Consider the following 18,601-nt stretch of genomic DNA (forward strand, 5'->3'; position numbering starts at 1 on the left):
TTCATATATATTATATATGTCAGATTTAAAGCATGCAAAATTGTACCTGCATAGAAGCGTTTACATTTTTGTATGTCTTGAGTCTAGTAGAAAAGTCCACCCTGTGGACTTAACATTGCTTCAAAAAGCTCAAGTAATTTTTAAAAAAGAAAAGCCCAAGAAAAATGGACACCATCTATGCTATGTCAGAACACAGCACAGGGAGGCCCAAGCTTAAAAATAAAAATAATATAAATTAAAGCAGGAAGACTATGGCATCAGGTAATGTTGCAGATACACCAGCTGGGATCTACGTGTGCCCAGCCATGTTAGCCTGCAGCAGTATCGACCTAAAAAGCCCTGACTTGGGATGACTTAAAGCATGGTGCTGTGCTGCAACTGAACCCATGCTGGCTCACACCCTGCCAGCTTGAGTGTCCAGCACAGTCACCTGTGCTTTCTTCTCCAGGATTAGTGATGATGGAGCATGGTTACTGTCTCTGAGTTGCTGCATGGGTTCTGCTTTCCAGGACAAGAAATTTTGCGAGTTGTGACAGTGACTATGTCTGCTGGTGGCAGTCAAGCATGCATCTCACAGAAAATAAAGAAGTTTTCACTGGATTTTCTTTAGAAAAATAGAATTTACTACTCTGTCAAAACAGTAATCACAATTAAAGATAATAAAAACATTGATTTAGATATATCGATTTTACACATAAGATTTTAGTGTAGGAACAGAAATACAGACTGCTTAATCTTTCAGAGAATCTCAGTGGACTATCCAGGTGGATACCTTGGAAGTTTTACAGCTGTAAAAAGTCATTTATTGAAACAAAGTGATTGGTATACTTTTCCTTTATGTTACTGAACAGTAGCTTTCCCAAGGTACAACATGGGAGGAGAGTGTGGACAAGGGATACCAGAATATTTTGAATAATTAACATTGGAACACACATTAGGTCAACAGTGCTTTGAAAACATGTGAAGAAGCAGGCTGAACAATAATTTCCATACAAAATTCTCCACTCGGATTTGACAATGTTCTTCAATTTATTTCTGGTGCCTATTGACAAACACTAAGCTACACTGTTGGAAGCAACAAGGCATTCCTGGGTCCTATCAAACTGATACTAACCTTTCATTAAGAACCAAAAAGCAGCGGTACTAAGGTCAGAATGTTTATGTACATTTTCCCACCTGATTAAATCACAGTTTTACAGTGTGCTGGCCAAGATTCTCGCATCTCTTTGTTCACATAAATGTACAGCCATGAAACAAAGGGGAAGAGAGCGACCAAGACTGCAGCAGTCAGATGAATTCCACCCAATGGATTCCTACAATGAAGCAAATGCAATGGCGCTATTTAAAATCTGACTGCCACCACTCATGTTGCTGTGGTTGGCTAAAGACAGCAGAGAGCCTTTGGCTGCTGTAATGTAGCTTCTGTAGTTGCATCAGCAGAGTCCCACAGAGCCCTTCACTGGAGATGTACCATGTGCCAGCAGAAAGTTTTTCTGCCACTTTCTCAGGCTATATAAACCAGGTGAAAAAAAGCCCTCTGCCCAGAGCACAGTGTATATTTTGCCAGCACAAAGCACTGTTTGGAAGATTGAGATTTTTCATGCTCCCAGATAACAGGAATTACTTTAGTAAAACTGCTGTAGCACAGTTCTCCGAAGAGGCCTGCCTGCACTGGGAGGATGCAGCAGACCACGGTACACAAACCCTCACTGGAAAGTTCTGTAAATTGGGAGCAGAAATGGTTTTGCAGCTTTCATTAGCAGTTTCATTAGCTCATGTTCACTAGCCTGTTCCACAGAAAGAGCATGCTGTCCTGTTACAAAAACGGAATGTGTCTCCTGCCCACTATGGTAGAAGCAGCAGGAAAAAATGTTTTGTTAAGCTTTCTTTCCCACCCCCCCCACCCCATCCCCCTTCAGACTTCTACCTGTGCAGGATCCTACAGGCCACAACACCAACTACTCCTGTGCTCAGGATTAAGGTTTAGACAGTAATATGAAATAGAAAAACAAGCAGCCAAAATCACCTACGTGTTTTCAAGAAGCTAGTCACTAAATATGAACATTCAAGTGGATTAAGAAAAACTTACTTTGCTGAACTGCGACAAAGACTCATCCATATTGTAATAATCACCAGACCAAATAACTCTCTAAAAAACAACAACAAAAAAATGAGATCAGAAAATAATGCCAACATCTGCTTGCTTGTGAAAAATACAACTTTCCTCCAAAAAAAAATAGATGAAGTATGGGCTGTCTCCCTTTGGAGAAGTTCAATATATTTTACAAGGATTATAATTACACTAAGTCACTTTGTCTCTCAGCTCAAATCTACAAACACACATGATCCAGCTATACAGCTGCAGCAATTCCTGCTTCCACTTTTGTTCCACTGCTAAACTTACATTCTGTGGCACATTTCCCTCAATACAGAGTGAAGCAACATCCCAATATTCATCTGTAAACAGAAGCACTACCTGCCGCTGCTTCCCCTCTATACTGAGCAAGCACCCAGCAAACAACCAAATGATTATCCAGGTGCAAAATCCTCCCTCCCTCTCAACCCCCAGCAATTCAGAGGACTCAGCAGCCTGTGACAGATAAGCATGGATATGGTATCACCTCAAAGGTTTTTAACACTAAATCCTGTTTCTACAGCTCCAGTAGCAGAATGCAAAGCTATTTCACAGTACCAGTGCTGTGTCTTTGAAAGCCAGAACTGCCCCCGCAATTAAATCTTGCTACCTCAGTCAGGTAGGATTCAGGCATAATTAGGATTCACCTTTCAGTTCTTTTGTCCAACAAATTGCTGTTTTGTAACTCTGTGATCCTTTCTCCTTAGGTTGATTCCCCTGGACAGACACCATCATTGCAACAGCTCAGATGAGCTTATCGAAGTGACCCACCAGAAGGAGATGGCCTGGTGCACCGAATTCATGCAGGGAAAATTCACTACTTACCTGCCTTCCTCTTCATGCAAAATGTTTCCTTGAGTGTACACAAACAAAGAACAAGCCAAAGCAATGGTTCCAAAAATACAACCAGCAGAATGAAGGTCACAGAGACTTCTCCAAACCGCGTTTTCTGAGGAAAAAAAATAGGCTGGCAGGAACTGCAGTGTAGCATGAAGTGAACTGAAAAACAACCCTATGAACTGAAAAGCAACTGAGCTGCTAAAAAACAGATTCCTTACAACAAGCACATACATCTCAGGCAGGAAGACAGAATTAATACCAGCATCTTTATGACCAGGGAAACCTTCTAGAAAGTGCCGTTGGAATTGTATGCTAGTGGGCTTGGGTCTTGTTTTCCTAGGAATGCAACCTCTTGGCAGCAGTGCCTCAAAGAAAACAGTTTCTTAATCGCCCTAGCAAACGAAGCAGGCTCCAGCATTCAATATGCACAGAAGATGACAAGGCAGATTACAAATGGAAGTTTGCTTAAGCAAAAGGAATGTCCCTTCTCAAGTGCAAGCCATGTTCCTGGAGGATCCAAGGCTCCAGGGAGTGACTCCCAACCCTTAGCAGCGCCAGTGAGCTACCAGCACAATGCAGGGAGCTCCATCCTTCAGGTTCCCTGATAAGCCTCTGTCTAACCTTTCACCAGTGATCATGACGAACACTGACATCTCTGCCTGTGGGCTCAGGACTGATGTTTTAAAGACAGAAAAAGAGATGTGAAAAATCTGAATGGACCCACAGATTTTTCTGGTTTACCATGTTCATTCCCAAGAGCTCATTCATGGGAGAGAGATGAGCAAATGATACAGGCAGTGCTCCGTCTGATCCCAACAATGTCATCAGCAAACACCACAAAGTAAAAAGTAGCCTTTCCTAGTCACTGACCCCTCCAGGAAAGCGTTAAAGATGACGCGCTGCCAAAATTCAAGAACTTGGTATGACCTAACTTCATAACTGATCCTACAGTAAACTGAACTTACTGCATCTCTGCAGAGGCTGAATTGGAGTCTTCCATGGACATGAATGATAAATATCACTTGTTGAATTTACATAAATGTCAAATTACACAACAGTTGTGCTATTTTAATTTTTATTTCTTAGAGACCATGGTGCAAGTAACAAATTTGTAAGTTTAACTTGCAGATTCTCTTGGCCAGTCAAATGCCATTATGTTGAGGCTACACCTACCACACAAGTAAACCTCCTCCAAAATATTCAACATCACAGATGGGTTTTGGTTTTATGAATGCTGCTGCTTTGTGTGCCTAAGGTACCCAGAATGGTGAGACAGTGTAAGGGTGTGGTTTGTGACAACAACATGTACTCTTGAGGATTTTCCTTTCTGGTATAAGTATGGTTTTAGTTTATTCAGATTAAGTATTCACCCAGCTAAAACACAGTCACTTTGGGTATATCAAGAGTAGTCATTTAAAAATTATCTCCACTGGATTAAAACACACAAAAAAATGAATTTTCTGGAATCCTGGACCAAATCTGATCTGACCAATTCTTTCAACACATCATATGGTGTTAGCCCTCAGTGTGCAATGTTGGGAAGTCAGTCATAGCATAGACTGAATGTCCCCACCACTGCCCTTACGCTCTTTGGAGCAGCTGTATTACAGCTAATGCTTGATACTAAACAAGACCTTTAGCTCTTTCAAAGCATTGCGCTGAGCTTAATTTCTTTTATATGAGATAGATAAGCAAAAACACAGCTTTAGAACAGGGAAACCATGTTGATTAGACTATGTGCTAAGGTCAACATCAGAGACAGGTTCAGAACGTGCTCCCAGACTTGTGCTCCATGTGCTCCACTTATTCCATGACTGCTTAAACCAGGGTGCAGTGATAAGATCATCCCAGAAGCAGGCCTTTATGCAGGGCTCCTGCGTTTGCTTATAGCAAGTTCAACTACAAGTACTAAAGCAATGACCAGCTTTTGTAGAAGCAGGTACCACAGCTTTCTGCCCTCAAAAAAGGCAGTAGGACATGTTTGCATGCAGCCTGATCTTAATCTGTGACTCAATGAAAACAAACTTTCTGGAGGCAAAATTTGAGCAGAGATTCTGTTTTACACACCAATACTATACCTGTTACTGAAGGGCTAAGGCCAACAAGCAGTGTAAGGGCAGCCGGGACCAAGTAGACAACCTGTTAATGAAACACAAGTATACTCTACAGCAAAATTTACGAAGGTAAGGAAACAGAAGCAGTCACCCATACCAGTACTTCTTTTCCACAGCAGTTTGCCAGATGCACAGAACAGCCATACAACTCTGTCCCTTTGGCATGCCCTGGTACTGCTAGTGCTCTTCTGAGTGCAGCAGCAAGCCAGCGCTTCCTTACTCACCACCCAAAATCCTTGCACAGCACAGCTGTGAGACGGTCAGCTGAGCACCAGCCCCTGTGCCTGGGCTTCAGGCTTACCTGAGCTCTTACTGCCCAACCAGCTCGCTGCACCAGCCCTGAGCTGCAGTGTGGTCCCCAGGGAGAGCCCCTGTAAGAAACATCCCCCTGCACCGTGACCTCTGCCTGTGCTGGGTGGGAGCAGAAGCAGCCTCTGCTGCCACTTCCCAACCCCGCCACTACCAGCTGGGCTCACCTGGACAAGGGATGTACGGGGTGTGCATGGACATGGAGAGGACAGGTACGATCCCCACCCACCCAGCAGCTCCTGACATGTACAGAGAGACCCCCCGGGCCCCTGCAGCTCAAAGCCCTGCTCACACTGATCCAGGGCCACTGGTGGCTGTTCCCGTGCCTGAGAATGACGGGCGTGGGCAGAGAGATGTGAGTTTTCTTTAGGTCTCTTCTGAGACTCAAGGGTCCCTGCTGAGGTCAGTGGTGACAGACGGTGAGCTAAGGCAAGCACAGGAGATGATGGAGACCTGGTGGTGACAAGGTCAGGAGGCCTAGGGCCCAGGCAGGGAAGAACCAGAGGTTTGGTGCTCTGCACGCCGGGGGCTGAGCCTCAACCCCAAGCAGACAGCCCCGCAGAGCGCAGCACCTGCCTTCTGCCCTGCGCCACGCTCCAGCCCGTACTCACCACCCACAGCCCGGCGTCCGGGTCGTTCACCTGCAGCGAAGAAACGCACGCTGAGCCTCCGCAACCTCTGCGCGGGCTGGGCCGGGCTCGGCAGGCGGGACAGGGCGGGGAGCAGAGTGTGGGGGCCCCGGCCGGCCTCAGGTCGCACCAGCGCCCGGGCCCACCGCAGCCTAGGGCAGCCCCAGGCCCTCGGCCGCTGCCCTCACCTGCACGGCAGCCGCCAGCCCGAAGAAGGCGGCCATAAGCAGGTTGCAGAGCTGCCACAGCCGCCTCGCCGAGCTGCCGCCCGCCATGGCCGGAGCCAGCCTCCGCCTCCGCCTGCAGGGGGACGGCCGCTGAAGCCGCGCATTCGCCGCCGCGGGCCCGCCTGCCGGGCTGGCTGCGGCCGCCCTGAGGGGACGGCCAGAGGAGGGGCGCGGGGGCGCGCTCCGCTCGCTAGAGTCAGATGATACACCAAAGGGCAGGGGGCGCAAATGGTTGGGCTTGGAAGGTTTTGACCTTCGTCCTCACCAGGAGGGTCGTGCAGCCTGCCCCAGGTCGCCAGACAGGCTGTGCGATCGCTGGCCTTGGAGATTTCTGAGGCTTGCTCACCCGGTCTGGTGTTGGTGATAATCCTGCTTCAAGTGACACGTTGGGCTAGAGATGTTCAGACATTCCTTCACACCGTCATGGCGATGTTTCTGCAAAACTCGTACATGGGAGAAAATTAGATCTTTGTCCCATGAAATAAACATGACAAACCTATACAGTAAGACTTATAAGTAGCTATGCAAAAGCATAAACCCTTCAAGAGGGGCCCTGTGGTCCCTGCCTGAGCTATGCTGTAACAATGCCCATCTCCGGCTCAGCCACAGCCACGTCTGTGTTTGCCTACAGAGCCTACCGGGAAGAAAGATTCACATATGTTATATTAATCTTGGTGGCAGGTATCTGAAACAGGATATTTTTTTTTGTCTATTGTAGAAATAACTAAGCCTGCTGACAGCTGGCATCACAGAAGAGAAAGACGTCATTCCCAGTGAGCTTCTCACAGGCATCTTGTCTCTCCCAAAAGCCATGAACGGAGACAGCTCTGGGGATCACAGATTGGAAATTTGATGATCTTGAAGAACCACAGGCATAGGAGAGGATTAGCAAGTCAGGGATAAAAGGAGGCTTCTTTTTTTTTTTTTATTTTCCCAGCCAGGAGACTGGGATTTAAATCACTATTTTTGTAACGACCCTATAGTCTAGGATTCATTTGATATTTAAGAAGACATCCAGTCTTTTTGTATTGTCTGGAGAACAAAAGGGATACTACTCAGAAAAAACAGTACTTCCTCATCATTTCCTGATCATTTATCACCCAAAGTGATAATTATTTACAAAATGAAAGGGGGTTCTTAAGAAATATGATATCTACTGTGTCCATCTACCAAAGCTGAGTATCTGCCAGATTATTTCTCCCACTGATTTCAGTAGCAGCATTCAGCCCCACACAGAATTAGTACTCACTGAACTGTTATGCGGAAGACACGTGAATACATTTGTGGAGGGGATTAATGCTCACCTCGTCCTGTTATTTGTAACCGAGTCTTTCCTTGAGCAGGTCATGAGAAATGAAATTACTGCGGAGAATGTCACAGAGAAGTAAGAGCCCTCTTTGTAAATGGCTGCCATTGTTACAGCTACACTGAGTAGGCTTTATGGCTCATAATAATTGTGTTATTCTGTATATTAAACAATTGCTGGTGGCTGCAAGCATAACAGTGGGCCATGTCCAATATAACTAAATCCCTCTAGATGTTTAAATTGATTCACACTGACATCCTGAAGCTCAGCAAAATTAAACTGCTCTCTACAGGTGCCCTTAAGAGTAAAACTTTCCTGTTAAGCATTCTGGGAAAGGAGTACCAATGGTTAGAGAAAAGCTGAAAGACTACAATCCAACAGGATACGTATATTTTGTTCTCCTCTTACCGAACCCTGCTTGAAGTGTGGATTTGCAAGAGCAACAGGCAAAATGCCGTGCAATCTTTCAGTAGGTCCCCAGGTAGCTGCATTCCCTTGGTGAGGCACCAGGAACTACACTGTATGACTGGTTCGTTTTTTTAAGGACACAGGACTTCACCAGAAAGCACGTGGTCATGATTTTCTTTGTGGTGCAACCTCTGCCTCCAGATCTTCAGTCCATTCCCCTCACCTAAAGCAGAGAAGGTGTATCAGGCTAGAAAACAGAAATGTCAAGGACTTTTAGCTGGGTAAGAAATGATAGTGGTGTTAGTAAGAATAAGAGAGATGAATATAAGACAGAGTATGTCTTTTGTTAGAACAATTTATATGATAGAAAAATAAAGGTAGAGATGTTTTTCAGGCACACCAGCTCTTTTCAGGTGGGAAAAAAGGTGTGAATTTCTGTCCATTTCCTCCAACTATATTAGCTGGTCTTGCAAAAAGAAATCTCAGCTGTGATGAACTCTGACTGTTTCCTTTGTCCTGTTACAAGTTATTGCACACACCTTTATAGCCCACCTGGTCCATGGGCCATGGCTGGGCCACCTGGAGGAGAGCTGCTGCTTGCCATTTTGTAGCTGCTGGGCTGTGAGTGCAGAGGGGAGACAGTGGCTTCTGGAGAGCAGCTGTGAGAGAAAGTCACGGAGACAGGGTGGAAGGCAGAGAAACAGTCTGCCAGGCAGAGTCAGGATCGTGTGTGGAGTGGGCTGGGGTAGGCCAAGACCTCCGTCTCCCCATCAAGTAACAGTGAGGTCCGAGATCAGCTCAGCTGTGCTGCCTCACTGCCATGGGCAAGACCAGCAAGAAGAAAGGGGGACAGAGAGGGAAGGGGCTGCTGAGCTGACAGAGAGCAACTTCTCCTGAGCACTTGGAAGGGTCTGCATGGAGGTGTCCCTGTACGCTAGCAAAGTTCAGTGACACAAGCAACAGAAGGCAAAAGATCCCTGTCTTGAGAGGATAGGGTAGGGAGGAGGGGATCAACTTACAAACTGTTTCATCTCGATCTGTTTTATTCTTTGCTGCTCTAATTCAAAAGCAATCGTGCTGTAGTTTGTGTTTTAGAAATGTAACGGATTTCTAGCGGTTTGTGTACTTACTGCAAAAAATAAGTCGAGGCTTGTTCACTTTAAAGCTTTAGCTACTACGACAAGCACTTCCTAGAACTCCTCCCCACCTCCGCAGGCAGAAGAGACTTACCTCTGTCTGAAGGGAGCCTCCAGTAATACTTCTTTCTCCCATAAGAGGGAGGCCAAGAACATTTAGTATCCTTGAATATAATTTGAGCTACTTGAAAATTAGTTCCTCAATATTAGATGAAACTTTCTCCCTCCTTATGTCTCTCTGGAGTCTGCTTGGCAGAAACTTCAGCTAATCTTCAGTTAGGGAACCCCATATCTAAAGGACAGAAGTTTTCAGATGAGAGTGCTGGAGGGATGGACCCAACAACCAAGCTGTGATACTGGGAGAGCCATGTTGCTGCCCAAGAACCTGCACCAGAGATGTCACTTGTCACAAAGCTCACTTGGGACATTCCATCGCTGAGGAGGAAACGGGACCCAAGGGCAGATTTACAAAGGTTTCACTAAAGTTTAATCATGATCATGAGGTTGCTCCTCCATTAGGGAAAGGAGAGGTAACCATTAAAATTTGCTACAGCTTATATACAGTTTGCAACAAAACACTGCACAAACACCTCCAATTGCATCATTACACCAGTCCTGACCCCGTCAGTCACCTTCCCTCATTGCTGGGCACAGTGGGCACAGTGGGCCTCCTGGTATGGGACAGGTGCAGGCCTCAGGCTGGATTCAGTCCTCTGTTTATGTCCCGAGACCTTGCTTTTCTCTGGAGTTAGTGTCTTTTCAAAACAGGATTTCTGGTGTTTTTGTCACACAATCTACACCACTAATGGAAAAGGCAAATGCCATCCTGGAGCGTATAAGCAGGATAAACTGGAGTAATGTGTCTAGCGAGGGACACTGTATTTGAAAAAAAAAAAAAAAGTGAATCAACAGAAGAAAGTCAAAGGAGGGCAGTGAGGATGCTGGGAGTTAAGAAAACATGAAGAAAGGCTGAAAGAATTGGGTTGATGCAGTATGTAGAGAAAGCCTGAATGAGGAGGTGAAGGGAAACATGTGCCTAAGAGGTCATTTCAAAGAAGGGAATTACTTGTCTTGCACGGCTGTAGAGAACAGGAAGGGATATAAGGGATTTCAGCTCAGACAAAAAAGCTTAAGTTAGGCTTTCAGATAATGTTGGGACAGTAGCATGCCAGAACAGATTGCTGGGGGATGGCACAATCTCCATCACTGGAGGTCTTTAAAAACAGGTATCCCAAAAATCTGTCAGGACAGGTATTGTTGATCCTCTCAAATTTGCAGGGCAAAATAAGATAAACAGTATGATTTTACCTAACTGTACCACATGCAGGTGGCATAAAGTAGAGATGGAAGCCAGGTGTCAGCTTCTGACAGTGTTTGCCAGTAGGCACTGTGTTTCTTTATTGTGACTTGTAAGATGTCATCTTCGGTCTTGAACTCTTGGTTAGGGCAGAAGAGAAAAGTTAAGCAGGAGGAAGAAGAGAAAGAAAGGTAGTGGAATTAGGGGAAGATGTCTCAGCACCAGGGGCTGGACTGCATATGCCCCCCTTAAGCATGTAACTCTGCATTTAAGGCTACTCCGGTGACAAAAGCAAGCTGTTTAAGAAGTATCATCTGGCCTTAGAGCACTTTGAAACAATGCTGAAAGAAGCCTCAGGTGGGGGTTTTCTCTTCTTCCCAGGAAAGTGCCAGGGAAGCTCATGGAGCAGATTATCTTGAGTGTCATCACACGGCACTTGCAGGGCAACCAGGCGATCAGGCCCAGTCAGCATGGGTTTATGAAAAGCAGGTCCTGCTTGACGAACCTGATCTCCTTCTATGACAAAGTGACACACTTAGTGGATGAGGGAAAATCTGTCGATGTGGTCTACTTTGATTTCAGTAAAGCTTTTGACACTGTTTCCCACAGCATTCTCCTCAAGAAACTGGCTGCTCATGGCTTGGACTGGCGTACGCTTCGTTGGGTTAAAAACTGGCTGGATAGCCGGGCCCAAAGAGTTGTGGTGAATGGAGCCAAATCCAGTTGGAGGCCGCTCACTACTGGCATCCCCCATGCTCAATACTGGGGCTAGTTCTCTTAAATATCTTTATCGATGATCTGGATGAGGGGATCGAGTGCACCCTCAGTAAGTTTGCAGATGACACCAAGCTAAGTGCGTGTGTCGATCTGCTCGAGGGCAGGAAGGCTCTGCAGGAGGATCTGGATAGGCTGGAGCGATGGGCTGAGGCCAACTGTATGAAGTTCAACAAGGCCAAGTGCCGGGTCCTGCACCTGGGGCACAACAACCCCAAGAAGTGCTACAGGCTGGGAGATGAGTGGTTGGAAAGCTGCCTGGCCGAGAAGGACCTGGGAGTATTGGTTGATAGTTGGCTGAATATGAGCCAGCAGCGTGCTCGGGTGGCCAAGAAGGCCAACAGCATCCTGGCTTGTATAAGAAGCAGTGTGGCCAGCAGGACTAGGGAGGTGATTGTCCCCCTGTACTCGGCTCTGGTGAGGCCGCACCTCGAGTACTATGTTCAGTTTTGGGCCCCTTACTACAAGAAGGACATCGAGGTGCTTAAGAGAGTCCAGAGAAGGGCAACCAAGCTGGTGAGGGGTCTGGAAAACAAGTCTTACGAGAAGCGGCTGGGCAAGCTGGGATTGTTCAGCCTGGAGAAGAGGAGGCTCAGGGGCGACCTTATTGCACTCTATAGATACCTTAAAGGAGGCTGTAGCGAGGTGGGGACTGGTCTATTCTCCCACATGCCTGGTAACAGGATGAGGGGGAATGGGATAAAGTTGCACCAGGGGAGGTTTAGGTTGGATATTAGGAAGAAATTCTTTACCGAAAGGGTTGTTAGGCATTGGAATGGGCTGCCCAGGGAAGTGGTTGAGTCACCATCCTTGGAGGTCTTTAAAAGACATTTAGATGTAGAGCTTAGTGATATGGTTTAGTGGAGGACTTGTTAGTGTTAGGTCAGAGGTTGGACTCGGTGATCTTGGAGGTCTCTTCCAACCTAGATGATTCTGTGATTCCCTTCTGGGTTTCTTTTAGCCAAGGTTTTTACTTTGGTCCCCACCCGACCCATGTTGCAGCTGCATTGCTGCCATGTCCATGCCTTGCCATGTCCCCACTGAGCCAGACCTTGATCTGGGAAATTGACTTCCCAGTTTATCCTCAAATCTCCCTTGTCACGGTAGTCTTGCCTGGTAGTCTGGTGTCTTGGCTGAATCCGGTTACTGTCACAGGACCTGCCCTGCTCGCCTTGCCCAGGTCTGGGCCCTTGCTGCTGAGGCCATTGCCCTCACGCTGCATTAGGCTCAACTCCTGCAACTCCTCCCTAGCTGTCCTAGGTGCTCCCTGACATTGGGTAGGCAGAGGTATAGAGCTGGGATACTACTCTGCCAGGGGTAAAGTGTTCCCTCTGAGAATAATGGAGAAGAGGATAAGGGCACACCTTCTCCTGGAGATTAGTGCTTGTGCTGCTGCATGCAGTGGGGTCTGTGGCCTCTGTTGCAAATTTGGCTGAGGGCCATGACTGACCATTGCCACCAGCTGCACCCATGCAAACTGTGTTTAGGAAGGCCAGTTCCTGTGGGCAGCTCTGGGTGTGAGTGCTTCCTACTCCCATCCCCGCAAAGGAGTGGAGGGGACAGACTGTACACGCAGCTTTGGAAGAGCGAGTGATGGCTCCAGAGGAAGCAGCCGCCAGGTAAGACGACAAAGGGTTGTAGCCCAAGATCAAACCCAGCAAATAGGTCACTTGGATTTGGGCCTGAGTGCGTGAGGAGTGCACTCAAGCATTTGCCCAGGTGAAGGGAAGTGGTATCTGTGGCGAGGAGGAAGCAGACTGCTGTCCTTGCAGCAGACAGAGGACGGAGCAGAAACAGGAGGTGGTCAGAAACAGCTCTTTCATCAGTGGATCTCAATTTACAAAGGAGGTCAGAATTATTTCTGTGATACAAATAAGGACACAAGGACTGTTGTAGGTGAAGGGTCTCTTCCACGATATGTGGTGGGCTAGAAAGAGAGTCCACATCCCTTTAGACCCATTGCACTCCTCTAGTCCCTGTCATGTGCTGTCCCTAAGGCTGTAAGTTTGCTGGAGCTAGAGGTAGGATCAGAAACCAGGTAGAGGAAATGTGCTGGAACCAACAGTAGCTAACGGAGGAAATAAAATGATGATGAATGGTGGTGGTAAAAGGGGGTTGATGCCCTGGCTATTATGGAAAACACAGGAGGAAGTTACACTCTGCAGTGGTTAGGGAAGATGTTTCAGGTAAGACATGAAAAGACAAGTTTGCAAGTAGCTGCTTGTGCAAGAGCAAGTCATGGGTGAAGATGAGAAATGTGATCAAATGGGTTGGACAAACTGCCATCCCTCAGGGGGCCTCACTGAGGCAGGAAGATGGGGGATTGGGGAAATGAGACGTCTGGGCACCCCTGGTCAAGGAGGACGTTACGGTCAAACAGTGGGACATGCCATCACGTTGGGACCACAGCACGGCACAGGGCTCCTGAAAGAAACACAGTGGCCTCAAAGGGGCTCATGGCAAAGGGAGTGGGCAATGCTTCACCACCAGAGAAAGCGGGAGGGATGCAGAGCAGGGATGCTGGAGATGGGGCGGGGGGCTCGGCGGCCGTGGGGGCCGGCAGATGGAGGCGCCCGGGCACAAAGGCCTCCCGGAGACCCACCCCGCAGGCCGGGCGCTGCCACCCGCGGGGGGCCGAAGGCGGAGCGGGGCGCAGAAGGGGGGCGTGCAGGAGGCATCGCCGAGCGCCCCCCGACCGTGCGGGGCAAGGGCCCGGCGGCGGCGGCGGCGAGCGGAGGTCCCGGCCGCGGTCGACGGCCCGGGGGCGGCAGACCCCGGCCCCGCAGGCGGAGGCAGCCGCGGGGCAGCCCGGCCCCGGCCGCCGCCCACCGCCCACCGGGGAGAGGCTGCGGCCCGGGCCCGCAGCGCGGAGCCTGGGTGGCCGCTGCGGGTGCCCCGCCTGGGAGGGGTTAAGCGGGAGCCCCAGCCCGGGGGCGGACGGCGAGGCTCCGGCGCCTGCTATACGGCGTCGGGGCTCTAGGTGTCCTGCCTGGGAGGGTCCCTGCTGCATTGCAGCCTCCGCGCCGCTCCGTCTCTGGCGCACACAATGGCGACTCCCAGCCCCAGCAGCGGCTCCGGCTCGGGCGGCGGGAGCGGGCCGGGCCCCGGCGGCCCGCCGGCACACGCGGCCGTCAGCAGCATGCAGGGTAAGCAGCCCCGCGCTAGGCCGCGGCCCGGCCGCCGCTTCCGGGCCGGGCAGCGCGCCCCGCTCTAGGCCTCGCCGCGGCCCCGCTGCCCCCGGCGGCGCGGCGCGGCGCGGCCCCGCCTGCGGGCCCCGCGACCTCGGCGGGCAGCGCCGGGCCCGGGGGCGCGGGGGGCCGGGGGCGGCGGCGGCCTCGCCGCTTCCTCCCGGCCCGGCGCTGCCCCGGTCGGTCTGGGGCAGGCGGGTGCCGCCCCCCGGGGCGCGGGCGGGCTGCGCTTCTCGGGGCTCGGCCGCCCTGGGTTCCCCGCGCCGGGCCCCGGCCGGGCGGGCCCGGACCCCGCGGCAGCGGCGCTGGGGACCCGCTCCCGAGCGGGCCGGGGGTGCGGCCGTGCCCGGCCCGGAGCCGCGCTGCCCCCTCGCCGCCAGCTTGGGGCTGCCGCCCCGGCGCGGCCCTCCCGCCCGCCGGGCTGCCCCGGGGGCTCTGCGCGGCCCCTCTCCGGGCCGCCCCCCGCGGCGCCCCGCTGCAGCCCCGCGGGTGCCGCGTGTCGCCAGGCCGCAGCCGGAGGCTCGGCGGAGGGCGGGGCCGTGCCCGCCGCGGCGGGGCCGGGAAGCGGGGCTCGACCTCGGCCTGCGCGACCCCGGGAGGCGGTGGCCCCGTGCGGCCGGCCCGGAGCGGTCGGGGAGGGGGGCCGGGGGCAGGCAGGAGCGAGACAAAAGCCGGGGGTTTAGCTGCGGGTTTTCTCCGGCCCGCTCCGTTTTGTGCCCTCCCTGCTCGTGCCTCTGCCCTGGGCGGTGACCTGCGGGGGGGTGGGCGCGCAGCAGCCTCTGCCCAAATGCAAGTTTCTGGTGGCGGGTCCAGCCCGGCAGGACCGTGCCAGGTACCGTGTAACGCGCTGCTCTTTTCCCCGGGAGCGCAGCGTTGTTGGTGTTAACGAGCTGGGGTAGAGCCCCGGGGGAGGGGGCTGGCCAGGGGGCAGCCGGGGTAACGTTTTGGCAAACGCTGCTGCCCGTGTGCTGCTGCAGTAGCCGGGCTCTTGCTGGCCTTGGGAGGATGGCTCTGACCCGACTCCCGCCGGACTCTCCTCGGCGTTGCTCGCTGAACGGTTCTGCTGCTTGGCATTTCTTGTTCCTTTGTGTCTGTTCATATGTTTTTCTCGAGACAGATGTTTAAGTAAAAACAGTTTAATGGCAAACTTGTGGTTAAATTTTTGTTGTTGTTTTATTCTGATGGAAATTTAGAGCGTTATACTAGGGTAAGGCTGCCAGACTTCCCATCTGCACTTGTTGATGGTTGAGTATTCTTGTAAAAACAGTGGATATTTATTTTTCAGAAAAGCCACAGCGAATACCTTTGGAGTTTTTTCTTTAGAGTTACACCACTGAAAAATACTCTCTGCTTAAGCAGCATTTTAGACTCTGTTAGTCTGAGGCCACACAGTGTTTGTTTATTTTTTTAATTTAATACAGGAATGGTAATACTAAGGAAGCTGTTTGTCCTGTTTTGGGAACTTTTTATTTCATTTTTTAGAAGAAAGAAGAAGGAAAGGTCATGATCTCTCTGTTGACAGGAGGAGTACAGGAGCTCTCAGCTAAAAAATTGTCATGTTTTGCTACAATCTGTTCTGTCCTGTTGGGAGGGACTGCTTGGAGGCTGACAGGGAACCTGTTTGGGTGGAGAATTGATTATATAAACTACAGAGTTTGGTGTACGGGGAACTAGACAGCAAACTTTCACTGTTTGCAGCTTCCACTTTGTGAAGGTCTCGTGTTTGCTAAACTAAGGAGTTAGTACCTGTTGGGCCCTAGGAAGGTGATACTATACAGGTTCACAATACCTTTCAAGAACCATAGTTCCAAACCTCTTAAATGAAGTGCATGGCTCAAGAACTCGACTGAAGGCACAATATGCAAAAGCAGTTGTGATGAGACCAGAAATAGCCATGTTGCAGTGCAGTTAAAACTTTGTGTTACCCCTTTTATTTTCCACCTGACCCATATTCTTCATATTTATGAATCATTCCCCTGAATTCTATGCATCTTCAGGGCTGCAAGTTTGGTTTTGTACCATGACATAAGAACCAGTGATGCAGTGTGAGTTTGCAATGACATAGAAATATCCACATCCTTTCTCCAGGGGAGGAAGGGCAATTGTTTCTTTTGTAGTTTCTTGCAAGTGTCTATTTAAACATGAATTCAGGAAGACAAAGGCCAGTTTGATGTTATGCAGGTGTTTGCAGTAAAATCTGGTGTTAAATAAATAGTTGTTTAGTTGTTGTTGTTAAGGTAGCAGATGTGTGTTGAGGTGTCCTGGGAGTAGCTCAGTGGCTCTAGAAAACTTCCTCGCAGAGGTGAGCATGTTGCTGTTGCGGTGGTCGTGAAGGGAATTCCCTGAAGTTGGCAAAAAGAAACTCCTTCCCATGAGGACAGTCCTCCACCAGGATCACCGTGTGGCTGTGCAACCACCTGTAGGAAAAAGAGGGAGACACCTATAGGAAAAAGGGGGAGACGTGGGGCAGGAAGGGCTGCCTCTGCGGGCTGGTGGCACCCGGGCAGGTCCATCGGGCATCCCACCTCCCTCCTCTCACCAGCGCTGGTTCCCTGTTGACACTGACATCTCTGCAAGCTGAGCTGTTGCAAAATGAATCTGCCAGAAGAAAGGCAGCAAGATTTTTCTAGTTTGGATGCCGAGTGTTTGCTCGGCATGGGGTTGTGTGAGCAGTGGTGCGAGGAAGGCGCAGGAATGTGTAACTGGGTGGGGAGAGAAGTAAGTAGGACTGCGTCGTTGTTGGTCTAATTGGCTTAAATGGTATGATGAGGTGCAGCAGGGAAGTCGTTAAGCTGCAAGGAGTAATTATAGTAAAAAATAAGTTTTGGTGAGTTAATTTTCAGCTAGAACTGTTCTCTAGTTTCAGCTAGAAGTGTTCTCAGTGCAACTGCTACTCTGAAGGAGGTAATGGGAGCGAGTGGTTGTGGGGCGGGTGGGACAGCGGCTGTGGGCTCAGCCAATGCTTGTGCTGGCCATGAAGGAGCCATGGACCTGCTCTCTGGGATAGCGATTGCTTCTGGAGGTTGTGCTGAGAGGACGTGCTTGAACAAGTTGGCCTGTGGTTCAAAGCCTTTTGCAGGGGATTTTCTGTGTGTTCCGAGGGCTGGTCCTTTTGTAAGGGGTCTCTGCTATTATGTAGGATAGCAGGGCCTAGGGATGAGGAGTGGGCCAGGTGGTGGTAATGCAAGGGTGAAGTTGTCATGGAAATTGAGGCCTGTCGTGTTGATATCTGGAGCTGGGCAAACAGATCCAGGGCATCAGAAAGTCTTTGCAGACCACCCAGTTTCATTTTGTTTTGTATCAATATCCTATGGAGTTTCTGTGTAAAGCTTCTTTAGATAGCCCGGTGTCTCTTAGACTCAGTGTCACCGTACTCACACCAGGCATATTGTGCAGTGATGACCCTCAAGCCTTGCAGTCACGTAAAGCGTTGCTTCAAATCTTTCCACCCATAGTGTTCTGCATTTCCAGCTTCATTCTCCTGTCTTCTCCTGGCTGACTGCATTAGCCTTTCTTGCCCAGGCACGTGGGAGCTTCATTCGTTCCCAAAGGCAGGTTCCTGGCACACGTGGTTGGTAGAGCTGTGTTCAATGCATGGTTGGCAGATCAGAGACAAAGGAGGGCTGGAATTTTAAGTATTGAAAATAGTTATTTAATTATTTTCTTTTTTTTTTTCTTTTTTTTTCCTTTCTTTCTTTTGTTTTTTCTTTCCTTTTCTTCTGGTTGTTTTTTGGACAAAACAGAGGTTCTGTGGGAAGTAAGATATTGAACTTTGAGAGTGATTTTAAAAAAACACAGAAATAAAAATACAAAACCAAAACAGTAATTTGAGGAATTTTGCATTTCTCTTACTGACAGAATTAGTAACAGTCTTTACTGCTGATGTTATGTAGGAAACTATCCTTTGAAGAATTAGGGTATGAAATTTAGAAATTTAATTAATTCAAAGGCATAGAGAGAATTTTAATTCTAATTGGGAGCTGAGGAGTCAGTCATCATACCTCCAGACCCAAGCAAGAGTTAGGAAACACTCGTAACTGGCTGTTGTGTATTTGGCTCCTGCATTCAGCTTCCAAGGGCCCTGGAGGCTAACCAGGACTTTTCCAAGTACTTACTGCTTGTAATACTCTGGTGTCTTTCTAAAACCAAGCATATATACTGTTTATATCTTTTCAGAGTGTACACAAACAGTTCAGACATTGGATGGGCTGGGAATTTGGGATTCTCAGTTCCCTTCAC

General features: G+C 49.5%; 2 protein-coding genes across 8 annotated transcripts in view; one reads left to right on the forward strand and one right to left on the reverse strand.

The window, feature by feature from the left end:
- Window positions 1-780: 780 nt before the first annotated feature.
- TMEM220 (transmembrane protein 220) lies at window positions 781-6,351 on the reverse strand. 2 transcript variants are annotated; one of them, XM_048076002.2, is made up of 6 exons: window positions 6,215-6,348; window positions 6,009-6,038; window positions 5,053-5,113; window positions 2,960-3,083; window positions 2,090-2,149; window positions 781-1,313 (listed from the first exon to the last, which is right to left on the reverse strand). In XM_048076002.2, the coding sequence occupies exons 1-6, from the start codon at window positions 6,299-6,301 to the stop codon at window positions 1,181-1,183; spliced, it is 495 nt and encodes a 164-aa protein (XP_047931959.1). In that variant the 5' UTR covers window positions 6,302-6,348; the 3' UTR covers window positions 781-1,180. The 2 variants fall into 2 exon arrangements, with proteins under 2 accessions (XP_047931959.1, XP_047931960.1); XM_048076003.2 differs by lacking the exon at window positions 6,009-6,038 and having other exon boundaries at window positions 6,215-6,351.
- A 7,667-nt stretch (window positions 6,352-14,018) lies between these two features.
- MAP2K4 (mitogen-activated protein kinase kinase 4) overlaps window positions 14,019-18,601 on the forward strand; it is a 96,896-nt gene continuing 92,313 nt past the window's right edge. Inside the window, exon 1 of one of the 6 annotated variants that reach the window (XM_066980188.1) lies at window positions 14,019-14,320. In XM_066980188.1, coding sequence (XP_066836289.1) covers window positions 14,221-14,320 — 100 coding nt within the window. In that variant the 5' untranslated portion in view covers window positions 14,019-14,220. The remainder of the gene's footprint in view (window positions 14,321-18,601) is intronic. The other 5 variants (XM_066980190.1, XM_066980189.1, XM_066980191.1 and 2 more) reach the window with 5 other exon arrangements.

Source organism: Anser cygnoides, chromosome 19, assembly GCF_040182565.1.
Source record: "Anser cygnoides isolate HZ-2024a breed goose chromosome 19, Taihu_goose_T2T_genome, whole genome shotgun sequence".
NCBI lineage: Eukaryota > Metazoa > Chordata > Aves > Anseriformes > Anatidae > Anser > Anser cygnoides.

Bases quoted from the DNA above. Each gene is read 5' to 3' on its own strand.
- TMEM220 (XM_048076002.2), bottom strand. From the start codon at position 6,301: ATGGCGGGCGGCAGCTCGGCGAGGCGGCTGTGGCAGCTCTGCAACCTG. The intron at 6,039-6,214 runs GTGAGGGCAGCG...TCTTCGCTGCAG, and splicing joins GGCTGGCGGCTGCCGTGCAG to GTGAACGACCCGGACGCCGG. The intron at 1,314-2,089 runs GTAAGTTTTTCT...GCTTCATTGTAG, and splicing joins CTTTGTCGCAGTTCAGCAAA to GAATCCATTGGGTGGAATTC.